Source organism: Nicotiana sylvestris, chromosome 9 (assembly GCF_000393655.2).
Source record: "Nicotiana sylvestris chromosome 9, ASM39365v2, whole genome shotgun sequence".
Classification (NCBI taxonomy): Eukaryota; Viridiplantae; Streptophyta; class Magnoliopsida; order Solanales; family Solanaceae; genus Nicotiana; species Nicotiana sylvestris.
This window is the reverse complement of record NC_091065.1, coordinates 23,999,698-24,014,227: the sequence shown is the minus strand read 5'-3', so window position 1 is coordinate 24,014,227 and position 14,530 is coordinate 23,999,698. Positions and strand designations below refer to the sequence as shown.

At 38.0% G+C, this 14,530-nt stretch overlaps 1 protein-coding gene across 1 annotated transcript; it reads right to left on the bottom strand.

Moving 5' to 3' along the window:
- Positions 1–6,329: 6,329 nt before the first annotated feature.
- Positions 6,330–7,150, bottom strand: LOC138877340 (uncharacterized). The gene is made up of 2 exons (XM_070156943.1): positions 6,970–7,150; positions 6,330–6,769 (listed from the first exon to the last, which is right to left on the bottom strand). The coding sequence occupies exons 1-2, from the start codon at positions 7,148–7,150 to the stop codon at positions 6,330–6,332; spliced, it is 621 nt and encodes a 206-aa protein (XP_070013044.1).
- Between the last annotated feature and the right edge of the window lie 7,380 nt (positions 7,151–14,530).

The following is a 14,530-nucleotide window of genomic DNA, read 5'->3' as shown; positions in this document are numbered from 1 at the left end:
AAGACTGTGGCTGGTACGCCTGGTTTGTTGCTGCCCCCACTGTCGGTTTAGTGGGTGATGAAAATATTTCCTTCCCTGAGAAGTGGAATTTTGCACGTGAGTTTTCTTTTTAATAACTTTCTCGTACCTTTTTTCCTCAATTTTGATGATCATTATTTTAATTTTCCTTTTCTTTTCCAGCAACCATGGGAGTTGTTGATGAAATTCCTAATTTCCGTGGTTGGGTAGGAAAATTGTTACGTTCCGCTCCGATGGACGGTAGATCTTGGAAAAATCTCTCTTATCGTTTTGGCTGGAAAGTGAAAAATCACGGTAAGAATTTTCTTATTTTACTCATTGTTTTCTTCAGAAATTATTTTGATCCTTCTTTTTGTCAGGATTTCCCATTCGAGGCGTAAGTTCTGAGGCCGTCGCAGCTTCCAAAATTTCTATAGAAAGAGCCCAAGAGATAATTTTAGGTTCTTCATCAAAAAGGAAAGCTTCTGTTGATCAAGACTCTGGGGAGGAAGAAGAACAAGATGAGGGCTCTTGGATAAAAAAGCCAAGGGCTAGAAGAAGAATTATTTCAGATGATGAAACATCTCCCCCTCATTCTATTCCTTCCACCGAGCCTGTTGATGCCTCGTTGGTGATTTCTGATGATGATACTCCCGCTGCTGCTCATGTTTCTGTTGAACAACTTTTTGCTCGCGGGTTTGGTAGTGAAAGGTTTGGGCCAATTTCTGATGTAGCACCCCTTGCTTCTTTTTCTACACTCGTTCCTTTGATACCCTCTTTGCTAGTCGTGACTGTTACCGTTGCTGCTCCTCCCCAGGTTGTTTCTACTCCCCAGGCTGTTTTTACTCCTTCTACAGTTCCTCCTTCTTCAATTTCTACTTCAACTATCCATCATACCGAGGTTGGTTCCTCAAGTAGAGGTGAAGCTATGAGGCAAGTTACCATTGAAGTTCCTGTCGAGGGTAACCTTTTGAGGAAATCAGGTCGAGCTGACGTGTGGTTGAAACCTTTGATTGGTCCAGTTGAAAGAGCTTAACTTGATGGCCACAGTTCCTTGACTTTGATGAACGATATAGTGCATGCTTCTTTAAAGGTATCCCTTTTTCAAGCTTTACTTTACCTTTTTTCTATTTTCAGGGTTTTCATCTTTCCCTTTTTTTTAGGTCAATCTAATTGGCACAGAGATGATGAAGAGGGTTTTCCTCTTAGAGCAATTAGCGTGTGACTACCAAGTGGAGGCGGATAATTAGAAGGAAAAGTTTGAAAGTCTTCAAATCGACATGGAAATATTAGAAGAGAGTAGATGTACCTTAGAGCAGCAGGTAAGGGTTTTAACTTCAGAGTTGGCGGTTGAAAAGGCTTCATCAAATCAAGTAGGTAAAGAGAAGAATCTTCTTGAAACCTTTTTTTCCGAGCAACTCTCCAAGGCAAGTGAAGAGATCAGAGAGTTGAAGGCTCTCTTAGGTAAGAAAGAAGCATATGCTGGTGAACTCGTGCAGACTCTGACTCAAACTCAAGAAGACTTCCGGGTATCTTCTGATAAAGTTCGTTCCTTAGAAAATTCACATGCTTCTCTTCAAACTTCTTATGATTTTGCCTTGGCTGAAAATGAGAAGTTAAAAAATGAAATTGCTGACTGGGAAAGAGATTATGAGATTCTTGAAGATAAAACCGCAATTGAAGTGAGTTGGGCATTTTTAAATTCTCGCCGTAATACCCTTGTTGAATTTAGCCAGGAGAATTTTAACTTGGAATCTGATTTAGCCAAAATCAAAGAGACTATTGAAAAATTCAGTAGAGCCAAGACTTTCCTTCTCTCGTGGCTGAAGCTTTTGGCGATGTTGAAGATGATATGGGTACCCCAATTCCTTCAAGTCAAATTGAACCTGCTGCTACTGAAGACCCTGCTTTGGTTCCTTCTTCAACTCCTCAATGACAAGAGAATGATGTGTGACTTTTTTTTCTTTTTCTTTGGTGGAATGTAGTTGCAACCCTTGGTCTTTTTTGAGGGTTTGAAAACATTATGTCTCCAGACCTTTTTCAGGGCATTTTGTATAAGCAACTCTTAGTTTATGACTAAGTTCATACTTAGTCTAAACTTTTTAATATTAAGAAATTTTGTAGCTATTTTTGAACTTCTGTCTTGCCTTATATTTAAAGACTTATTCGTTAATTTGCACTTTTATTTTGTAAAATACTTTCTTAATTCCATGAATGTTTTAAATCAATCATGAATTTTATAAAAGAGGGCCCTTTTATATTCGATACTTAATGAAGAAGACGTCTCAGCTTCATAATGGTGTTAATGTACGATAAAAGAAATAGGAATACACTTGTTTATTGGAATAACCTCGACAAGTTTTTATTTGAACTTTGTCAATTTCTACCTTACATGTATTTAAGTAACTTCTATAACTTTTTCATAACTATTTTCCTTACATCAGATTCCAAAAAAGAAAATAACACACATGTTTTTATTTATAACTCGTTTCAGTACATTGCCTTTAACCTTACTATGATAAGGTTTTTCTTTGGCCTTAGCTTGTAACTTTGCTCTTAGCTCGTAACTTTGCTCTGCACTTGACTCATATAATGAGTAGACTTTTCAGGCTTGAACTTTGATTATCTCCCAATCTTCTTTGCCTTCTTTATACATATGTCCATGCATATTATATAGTCCCCTAAGTGTTTGAGCTTTGAAGTATAAAGTCTCCAGCACTTGATTACTCCTCTTACTTGGTCCTTTTCCTGTAAAGGAATAAAACATACGTGACTCGGAGGTACGATAATAGATGAAGACTGCTTAACTTGTATCAATTTCTATCAGAATAGGTGTAGCCCTAGGCCAGGAATTTTAATTTATTCCACGTGCCTTGTTGGTCTTGATTCATCATTTAGTATGAGCTAGCTTTATTGCCTATCATCTAAAATCGTTAGTAAAATTTTAACAATTCAAAAATAGAATTTTAAATTGAGGATACCTGAGTGGGTACTCCTTAGAAATATTATCTCTTCAGGTGAACGACATTCCAATGTGAAGATAATATCTTGCCATCCATTATTTCCAGCTCGTATGCTCCTTTCCCTGCAATACCATGAATCTTGTAGGGTCCTTCCCAGTTTGGACTTAATTTACCCGCATTGGCCGCCTTCGTGGATTGAAAAACTTTCTTGAGTACGAAGTCCCCAATCTTGAAGTATCTTAATCGTGCTCTTCGATTGTAGTATCGTTCCATGACTTGCTTTTGTGCTGCCATTCTTATTAGTGCAACTTCCCTTTTTCCTTCAAGTAAATTAAGGTTTATGAGCATTTCTTCTTCATTGGATTCTTCTGACATTTTTGACTCCCCTATTTCAACATATACTAATGAGAATGGTGTTTCTACCGTGCTTGTTTTCGTTGTCGTGTGGTATGCCCATAGAACACCAGGTAACAATTCTGGCCAATTGCCTTTAGCTTCTTCTAATTGTTAACAATAACTTTATTTGTTGATTCAGCTTGTCTGTTACCCACCGGATGATAAGGCGTAGATATAATCCTTTTTATTTGCCAACTTTGAAAAAATTCTGTGATTTGTGCGTCTATAAATTGCGGGCCATTAACACACACGATTTCCTTTGGTACACCGAATCGACATATGATATTTCTCCAAATGAAATCTCTGATCTCTTTTTCTCGCACCTGTTTGAATGCTCCTGCTTCCACCCATTTAGTAAAATAATCAGTGAGTACAAGCAAGAATTTTACCTGTCCTTTTGCTTGTGGTAGTGGACCCATGATATCCATCCCCCATTTTATAAAAGGCCACAGTGCAATGACCGGATGTAACAACTCCATTGGTTTATGCATGTTATTACCGTATCTTTGGTATTTATCACATTTAGCCACGAAATTTTCCGCTTCTTCTTCCATTTTAGGCCAATAATAACCTTCCCTAATCATGGTTCTTACCAGTGATCTTCCTCCGGCGTGATTCCCATAATGCCCCTCGTGTATTTCTCTCATTACATATTCCGTCTGAGAAGGCCCGATGCATCTTGCTAAGGGACCACCGAACATTTTTCAATAAAGATTGCCTTGCTTTAAACAATATCGAGCAGTCTTTTTTCGAAGCGTGTGAGCTTTTTTCTTGTCTTCAGGGACGGTACCATACTGCAAAAAAACAACAATCTCGTTCCTCCAATCCCAGGTTAAGTTATTAAAATCTACCTCATTTTTGTCTGGATCGAGTACTGAATGAAACAAATGAATTACAGAAGCACTTTCATTGCTTGTCACGTCTGCCACAGATGCGAGATTGGCTAGGGCATCTGCCTCAACATTTTCATCTCTTGGTATATGCGTGACCTTCCAGGTCTGAAATTGCCTAATTAAATCCCGTACCTTCTCTAAATACTGTTGCATTCGTGCTTCCCTGGCTGTATAAGTCCCCAGCATTTGGTTAACTACAAGCTGCGAATCGCTTTTGATTACAATCTGATTAATGCCGAGTTCCAATGCCAGTTCTAAACCTGCAATCACAGCTTCATACTCTGCCTTATTGTTAGTTATAGAATGACATTTAATGGCTTGTCAAATGGTTTCACCCGTAGGTGGTACCAAAACAATTCCTAAGCCTGCCCCCTTTACATTAGATGAGCCATCAGTAAACAAGGTCCAAATTCCTAGACTAGATCCGTTGAACACATGTAAATCTTTTTTTGCTTCTAATTGCATTCCTTGGCTAAAATCAACCACAAAATCTGCTAACACTTGAGATTTTATCGCGGTTCTAGGCTGGTATGTGATGTCATATTCGCTTAATTCTATAGCCCATTTGGTTAACCTACCTGACAACTCATGCTTGTGTAATAGATTGCATAATGGATAACCAGTTACTATGGCAATAAAGTAACATTGAAAATAAGGCCTTAGTTTTCTAGATGCCATGATTAGTGCAAGTGCAAGCTTTTCTAATTGAGGATACCACGTCTCCGCATCTAATAATGATTTGCTGACTTAATAAAGTGGAGATTGTTTACCTTGGCCTTCACGAACTAAAACAGCACTTACCGCTACCTCAGAGATAGCAAGATAGATGAGAAATCTTTCCCCAACCTTTGGTTTTGCGAGCAACGACGGATTTGACAGGTATGTCTTCAAGTTTTTGAGGGCTTGTTGTCACTCCTCAGTCCATTCGAACTGATCTTGCTTTTTAAGAGCTGAAAAGAATTTAAAACACTTTTCTGATGATTTGGAAATAAATCTACCCAAGGCTACAATACTTCTTGTCAATCTCTGCACTTTTTTTACTTGTAAGCATGTCAGAAATTTCTACAATGGCTTTAATCTGCACGGGATTTAATTCAATACCACGGTTAGAAATAAGAAAACCCAAAAACTTACCGATAAAACGCCGAATGCACATTTCTCAGGATTTAGTTTCATATTGAATTTTTGCAAGATCTGAAACGTGTCAGACAAGTGCGATATATGGTCCCCTGAATGTTGAGTTTTGACGAGCATATCATCTATGTAGACCTCCATAGTTTTTCCTAAATGTTCTTGGAATATTTTGGTTACCAATCTTTGATACGTTGCACCAGCATTTTTGAGACCAAAAGGCATTACTTTATAACAATAAATCCCCCTGTCTATTCTAAATGAAGTTTTCTCTTCATATAGGGGATCCATTTTGATTTGGTTGTACCCTGAATACGCATCTAAAAAGCTTAACAACTCATGTCCTGCAGTAACATCAATTAGTTGATCTATATGTGGTAATAGAAAAGAATCTTTAGGACAAGCTTTGTTAAGGTCTGTGTAATCTACACAAACTCGCCATTTACGATTCTTTTTCGGTACTACAAACAGTATTGGCTAACTAATTAGGATACTTTACCTCGCGGATAGATCCAATTTTTAATAATTTTTGGACCTCATCTTGAATCACCTGATTTTTTAAAGTCCCTTGCTTTCTCTTTTTTTGTTTGGTAGGTGGATATGATGGGTCTTCATTTAACTTGTGAGTCATTACTTCCGGTGTTATTCCTGTCATATCAGAATAGGACCTAGCAAAATAATCCACGTTAGTTTTCAAAAATTCAATCAACTTACCTTTCATGTCATGGCTTAGGTTGGCCCCTACATAGACTTTCCTTTCAGGCCATTGTGTAAATAACTCTACAGCCTCCAATTATTCAATCGTTGTTTTGATGTTTTCATTTTCTTCTGGTTCTTGAATGGAATCGGGTCTTGAATCCACATCTGTTCGCCCTTGTTCAGTTGAGGCTTGCGTTGTGGTATCCTCAACTAGGTTTTGTAACTGCTATTTTTCTTCATTTCTCGTACTTTAATCTGCTACAAAGTTGATGCTCCTGGATGTCTGTTTATCCCCACGGATTTGATGTATTCCCCATGATGATAGAAATTTAATAACTTGATGTAAGGTAGACGGAACGACATCCATCTCGTGGATCCATGGTCTCCCGAGAATCATATTGTAAGCCATCTCCATCTCTACCACCTGAAACTTTGTATCTTTGACAAACCCTTCTGTGAATGTAGTAGGTGTTATCTCCCCTTTCGCCACAACGCTGGAATTGTCGAATCCAAACAAAGTATGCGCCTTTGGTACTAGTTTTTCTTCAGCTTGCATCTCGTGTAGTACTCTTAGCAGAATAATGTTCACAGAACTCCATAGATCAATCAAAACTCGTTTCACATTAGTATCATGTACAATTAGAGATATTACCAGTGCATCGTTATGTGGAGTTAACACGCCATCCGCATCTGTATCATCAAACGTAATGCTTTGTTCCTCTAAGACATGTCGCACCGCTTCCCGTGGGTAATTGTGACTTTGGAAACTTTATTAGCTGCTGTGTACATTACACCATTGAATTATTCGGCCCCGCTTATAATATTAACGGTTCTTTTGGGAGAAGGAGGTTTAAGGGGCTCCTGCCTGTTCTTCATGTATGCTTGCTTACCTTTCTCACTAAATAATTCAGTGAGATACCCTTGCTTTAATAGATGGACAACTTCGCCTTGTAGCAATCTGCAATTTGCTGTTTTATGACCATGATCGTTGTGAAATTCGCACCAGTGATCAGGATTGCGCCTGTTTGGATTTGATCTTATTTCTTTTGGCCAACGCACCTTATCGCCCATGCCTCTTAACACCGGTACCAATTATGAAGTGCTGACATTGAAATTGTAACCGTCAAATCTTGCCTTCAAGTTCCTATCATCATCTCAAATTTCCCGTGAGTTTCGATCGTTCCCAAATCTCGATGACGAACCTGACTCTCTACTTCTTGATCTACGATCGTACCTTGAGTTATCCTGCTTTGATCGTGAGTCTTTTCCTGCTGGGCCCATATATGGTTCGTACCTATTTTTGTTTTTTGAACGTCTCGAACTCACCTTCTCCTTTTTCTGGATCGGGAGATAGTGTCTTCTTCTATCCTCAGCTTCGTGCTGTATCTGTTGTAAACGTCATTCCAGATTGTTGCTGGAAATTTACGCAGACTTTCCTTGAGTCATCTCGTGGCTTCTGAACTTTTCTCATTCAAGTTACTGGCAAAAACCATAGCTGGCTAATTATCTGGTACACGTGGTGTGCTTACTGGTTGAGACTCCCTATTCTGTTAGTGTCATACCCTGAAATAAAAAGAGGCTCGGACAAGTTACGAAGCCGGATGACCTTTTGGTTCCCGGTAGGTTGCCCCCTCCTCGACTTGAGTTGTCCGCTCGGGTACACAGTCTAGAAATGGCGATAGACAGAAATGCACCCCCAGCATTATACTGCTTAGGCTGAAATTCAATCAATTATTTCTTCTTCGGTTTATTTTTATTCGTTTAAAAGAATTTAGTTGTAATATAGAAATATGTTAGTTTAAATCGCTTGAATCCGTTGTTTGTTGTTTAATATAGATTTAATTCGTTTCATTTTTGTTTGAAATTCGTTTTTAATTCAGTGATTTAATGTGAGTTTATATTTTGGTTTTTAATTTTTTGATTTAGTTTGAATCATGTATCTTTGTTGTATTTTGTTGGATTTAATTTGAAGATCAATTGATTATTTGAGTTTAGTGATTTGAATCTGTTTATTTATTTTTGTTTAAGTTTGATTTGAATTTGAGCTCATGCTTTGAATATATTTGTTTGTTATTATTGTTGAATCTGAAAATAGATTTGTTGTTTAAAAAGATTGTTCAATCAAAATAATTCCAGTTGTTTCTTGTTGTTCATCATATAGTTTGAGTTTGTTCATAAAATCTGATTAGGAATTGGTTATAGCTGCTATATTTTGGTTAGAATTGATTAGTTGAACTTGTTATAGCTGACGGGGTAGATTGGTAAATTACAATGTTTTCAGGGTCAAAATGGTAATTTCAGTAAGGTCAGAGGGGTATTTTTGGAATTAAAATTCTGAATAAATATTTATTTTGAGTGTTCTGTCCATTAAGATTAAGATAATATTAAAATAATCAATAATGGGGGGACAAGATATAATGGTGGGGAATAATGCAATTGTTTAATATAAGCATGTGGGACAAGATATAATGAGGTATTTGTTTAATGTAGTGGGGGATAAAACATTAAGTAGTGAGATTAAAATGGGGGTTGAGTGGGAAGATAGTGGGTTTTATGTTTAAAACAAAATGCTAAAAGATGGGGATAAATAGAGGGACTTGATCAGATTTTAGGGAAAAAAGAGAAGAGGAGATAGAGAGAGAAAAAAAGGGCTAAAGATTGAAGAGGGAGAAAGAAAAATTCCGAAAAATATTAAAACTTTCAAAAAAAAAGAAAAAGAAAAAGAAAAAAAATACAAATAAAAAAGGAGCTGGAAATTAAAAGAGAGAATAGTATACACCTGATAAATATTCTGATATACGGGTTTAGAAATTAAGGGTTAAACATTAATTAGTCTTTCAAATCTGAAAAGATTCCCTTGGCTCTGTCCGTTGTTTGTTGTCGGTGTTTCTGGATTTTATTTTGATTTTCAAATCTGTCACTAGGATTTCTATTGACTGGATTGCTGGTTATTATTGTTGTTGCTGTGTTACGTACTACGTGGCTGACTTTCTTCTTCTTATATTGACAATACCAGGTACACAACTGTAATTTTGACATTTTGTAAGCTGAAATGAAGAACGACATGGACAAAACTTAAACAAACTGCTATGACAAAATGGAAAGATAAGAAAGTTTGACACAAGACAACATCCGTATCACAACCCTAAGAATAATCTGGAGAACATAAATGACAACAAAACAAGCCACCAAAAGCTTCTCTCCTGCTAATCAAGGAATGGAACGTCCTCCCAATTCTCGAACCTGGCATTTTGGCCACTGAGCTTTGCATCAATATTGCCAAGACCATTACCAACTTCAATATCATCAACCTCAGTCAACAAGTTCCCAATAGGATTCGTGTGCTCCATGTCACTGTCCTCGATCATAATCAGATTTTCCTGGATCATCCTTTCTATTTCTCTTTTCAAATTACGACAGCTCTCAATGTTGTGCCCTCTGACATTGGAGTGGTATGCGAATCGTGCTGCAGGATCAAATCTTCTTGCATGTGGATCTGGAGTATATGCAGGGAGCGGCTCAATCAGGCCAGCATGCCTTAGCCTTTCGAACAGACTTGCGTAAGATACTCCGATAGGGGTGAGAGCCTTTCCTCGCTTCAGCAACCTCTTGTTCCTAAATGCTTGATTGGGCCGAAAACCTGATCCAGGGGGCTTCCGGTAGGCTTGTGAGGGTGGATAGGCATTTTGCGGAGCCGGGCATCCGTAAAGTGAAGTATGGTTTTTAGGGTCACGGGGAGAAAAGTGGTGTTGGGGAGGGGAGAAGTATTGAGAAAACATAGCAGGAGGGCGAGTGATGAAGCTACTCGGTTGGCTGGGAAAGCTGTGATAGGCGGTTATATATGGATAGTGTGGGAGAGCGTCTGGCCTTGTGCTCGGTGTTTGGGTAAGGACAGATTCCAGGAAGCTAGGTGGTGGCGGGGGTGGTGCTATCCGAGCCATCCATGCCCGATACATGTCTGCCACATGCTGTCTCAGCATTTTCACTTCTTCTACCAACCCGTTGTTCCGTTCGACCAGTTGTTGTCGGTCATCGGTACCGACCCACTCGGTTCTAAGGTTCTGTGTCATTGTCCCCTTTTACTTTGTAGGGAGGAGTTACCACAACCAACCACTTCTCTATATATGAACATAGCAAAGAGAAGCCATCACGTTAGTGTTAGGGCATTTGACAGATAATCATATATCAGAGATGCAATGCACCTAAGCAGTTAAACCGTTCTATCAGAGATGCAATGCACCCGCGCTTTCTGGGGATGCAATGTCCCGCTTGAATAGGCGCCCACCTGTATAATAAGGGAATACATTTCTGTTTTTCATTTCATGTCCTAGGTCACCCACTAGTATAATGCAGGTATACATTTCTGTTTTCATTTCATGTCCTAGGCGCCCACCAGTATAATACGGGAATACATTTCTGTTTTCATTTTCATGTTCTAGGTCGCCCACCAGTATAATGCGGGAATACATTTCTGTCTTTTAATTTCATGTTCTAGGTCGCCCACCAGTATAATGCGGGCATACATTTCTCTTTTCATTTTCATGTTCTAGGTCACCCACCAGTATAATGCGGGAATACATTTTTGTCTTTTAATTTCATGTTCTAGGTCGCCCACCAGTATAATGCGGGCATACATTTCTCTTTTTAATTTCATGTTCTAGGTCGCCCACCAGTATAATGCGGGCATACATTTCTCTTTTCATTTTCATGTTCTAGGTCGCCCACCAGTATAATGCAGGAATACATTTCTGTCTTTTCATTTCATGTTCTAGGTCGCCCACCAGTATAATGCGGGAATACATTTCTGTCAACACCGACTCAGGTTTTGAACATAGAATAACATGACTTCATGCCGGATCCCTAGTAGGAACGATTATTTGCATCATGTTGCATTTGACTTAGGGGACTCACCACAGGGGTTGGGTCCGTCTAGGACTAGCAACGTTAAATAAAAAAGACCATCCTGGTGCATCCTATTTATGCTGTGCATTTATTCCGAACCCGCATGTTGACCAGTTTTTGAATCTCGGGAACGTTGGAAAATTGAAAAAAAAAGAGAAAAAGAGAGAAATAACAGTTAGGGAGTTAATTGATTATTTTAGAAAAACCCAGTGTCCAAGTACTGTTGGAACTCTGCCGAATTTTTTTTTTAAAAAAATAAAATAAAAATATATTTTACTTTTAAAATTGTTTGTTTACCCAAAAAAGCAGAAAGTGTGTAGGAAAAAGTCTTTTATTTTAGTTTGCTTTATTTTCAAAAAAAAAATGAAAAGGAAAAATAGTTTCTTTCGCTAAAAAAAAGAGGGGAAAATATGTTTGTTTTCAAAATCAGTTAGTTTATTCGCCCGAACTACGCGGGTCTGATTCTCACCGGATGTGAGATACGTAGGCAAACCTCTTCGGTTCCGGCCCACCATATTCCAAAAATAAAAAAAAAATATTTTTATTACTCAGTCTTTTAGACCTCAAATAAAAAAAATAATACAACAATATTTCTTTTTAATCTCTCTCAAAATTCAAAATATTTGTTTAAAAGTTCAAAAGAAAATTCAAAATTCAAAATATTTTTTCTTTTCTTTTGTAGTATTTCTTTTAGAAATCCACAGTAATAGTCCAAAAGTATTTCCTTTTTTTCTTTAGAAGATTTTTTTTGAACTTTCCAAAAAAAAGAAGGGAAAAGAAGTTAAAAAATATATATTTTTTTAGCCGTCGTTTCTTTTCAAAAACAATATATATAGAAGTTAATATATATATATATATATATATAAACAACAACAACAAAAATCAAAATCCAGGAATATTTTCTCTCTTCTTTGTAAGTATTTTTTCGAAAAAAAAGGAGTTAGATTATTTGCTTTATTTCTGAGTCTCGAACTACGCGGGTTTGATTCTCACCGGATGTGAGATACATAGGCAACCCTCATCGGGTCCAACCTCCCCTTTTGCTAAAATAGCCAAAAAAAAATAAATAAACAAAAAAAACATGTCAAATTTTAATTTTGTCATAAATAAGTCGGGTGATGTCCCACCTCCCATTTTGCAAAAAAATAAAAAAATTATATATATATATATATATATATGTCAAATTTTAATTTCATCATAAAGAAGTTGGGTGACACTATTTTGTCAAGACATAGCCGAATGTTCCTGAAAGGGACGCCAGAAGGCTGACGATAGCTGAAGCAGTAGAAGCATGGGAGCAATAACTATGGAGAAGAAGGACGGAGCAGCAACGATGGAGCTGCCATGGCAGCGATGGGGCAGCAGTAGCGACGAGCCTAGCAGGAGCGGAGCAGCAGCCATGGTGCGACGAGATCTCGAGCTTGAAGACGCAACCATGGCAGTGAAGATCTCGTCCATGGCTGGACGTAGCAGGAGCAGCAGCAACAATGACGAAGAAGAAGAAACATCAACGCAGCCGTGAAGGAGGAGAAGCAGCAGCGTGCGACGGGGTGGAGAAGAAGACGCAGCAGCAGCCATGAGTGTCGAGCTCAAGCTCGAGCTTGACGAAGAAGATGAAGCAGTGGCAGTGGGGTCTTGTTTGGACGAAGAACGAAGGAGGAGCAGCAGGGTCTGTTTGGACGAAGAACGAAGGAGGAAGCAGCAGCCATGAACGTTGGTTGTTCATGGTGGAGCTGGTTTTGCACTGTGTATGTGTGTGTATGTGTTGATGTGTGTGTGTGTGTGAGTGTGACGGGGTGAAGGGCTGCCATGGGAGGATGAAGAAGAAGAGGAAGCAAACAACCATGGGAGGAGGGTTTGGAGAAGAAAGAGAGGAAGAAGAAGAAGGGGGGGGGGGTAGCTTAGGGTTTTTCTTGTTCTTTTTTGTTTTGTTTTGTTTTATGAAAAATGAAAGAAAAGGGGGTTTGGGCCTTTTGGGGTTATGGACTGGACCCAGTTCGAAATGGACTGGGTCGTTTGGGAAGATTGAGTCTCTTTGGACCTATGACTTAAAATTGAAGAAAAGGCCCAATTCGATCTCTTCTATTTTTATCCTTTTCTATTTATTCAATTTCCTAAATAATAATAAAGCTAGAATGCTAAGATTAAATTATAAAACCCAAAAATTATCTGAAAATACTAATTAACTCTTAATAATAGTTAACACACAATTAAATAGCGACTAACGAGAAAATCACACAATTTGGACATTAAGTGCTAAAAATGCAACGTACATTATTTTTATGATTTTTTCATTTTGTAAACAAACTTAATTAAATATTAAACGCAAATGCGACAGATTTTTATATTTTTTATTAATTTAAACAAATAAACATGCACAAACAAAAATATAAATAATTATACAAAAATACCACAAAAATACAAAAATTGCACACAAAGGAAAATTGTTTTATTTTGAATTTTTGGGAGTAATTCTCATATAAGGCAAAAATCACGTGCTCACACGTGGTAACATCATTCTTTCACGTTGAAACCTATCCACGAATTCCCTAAGCAACTCTGAATCTCTTTGGTTGATTTTGAAAATATCTTCCATTCTCTTTTCAACTTTTTGAGCTCCCGAATGTGCTTTGATAAAAGAATCTGCAAGCTCAGCAAAAGAATTTATAGAATTTTCGGGTAAAAGGGAATACCATGTTAATGCATCCTTGGTGAGTGTTTCACCAAATATTTTGAGCAACACTGATTCAATTTCTTGTTTGGTTAAATCGTTGGCCTTCACACCAGTTGTGAATGCAATCACGTGGTCTCGTGGATCAGTTGTGCCATCATACTTTGGAATATCAGGCATTTTGAACTTCTTCGGGATTGACACCGGAGCTGCACTAGGCTTCCATGGTTGTTGTGAGTACTTATCCATGTCTATTCCTTTGATTACAAGTGGTACTCCAGGTATTTGCTCTATACGATCGTTTTGCTCTTTGAGCTATTTCTGCAAGATTAGAACTAAACTTTGTAAATCAAAATTAACTATGTTATCTGGTTCGCCATCGCGAGACTCTCTTGGAGTTCCACCAATACCTGAGTTAACGAGCCCAGAACGTGGGTTTTCCAAAGTAGTCTGATTCGGAGTTGGTGTTAGTCGTGCAATTGGCAGGTAAAAGCTCGGAGGGCATCATTGACTTGTTGAGCAATGAGATTTTTTAAGGCATCATCAAGTGCTTGTTCGTTTGCAACCCCATTATTTGTTTCAGAGCCATCTGGAGTTCCTTCTCGTGACTGACGTTGTGAATCACGCGGTGAGGGAAGTGGTGTCCTATCACCCGCATCATTCTCCTGATGTTGAGTATCTTGGTTGTTGTCGTTGTTATTCGACATGGTAAGTTTTGATGAAAGAATTGATTAAGAAAGTAAACGATTATCAGATTCCCGATAACAGAACCAATTTGTTTAACCAAAAATAGTAATTTCGGTCAAAGCTTTATTTTAGAAGAACTCGGGTTGCTGATAATCAATATATAAAATGAATAAAAGAAATTGGCTTTGATA

Coding starts and splice junctions, on each gene's coding strand:
- LOC138877340 (XM_070156943.1), bottom strand. CDS start 7,150: ATGGGCGATAAGGTGCGTTGGCCAAAAGAAATAAGATCAAATCCAAAC. Junction 6,770..6,969: donor TGAATTATTTAGTGAGAAAG/GTAAGCAAGCAT, acceptor TTGATGATACAG/ATGCGGATGGCGTGTTAACT.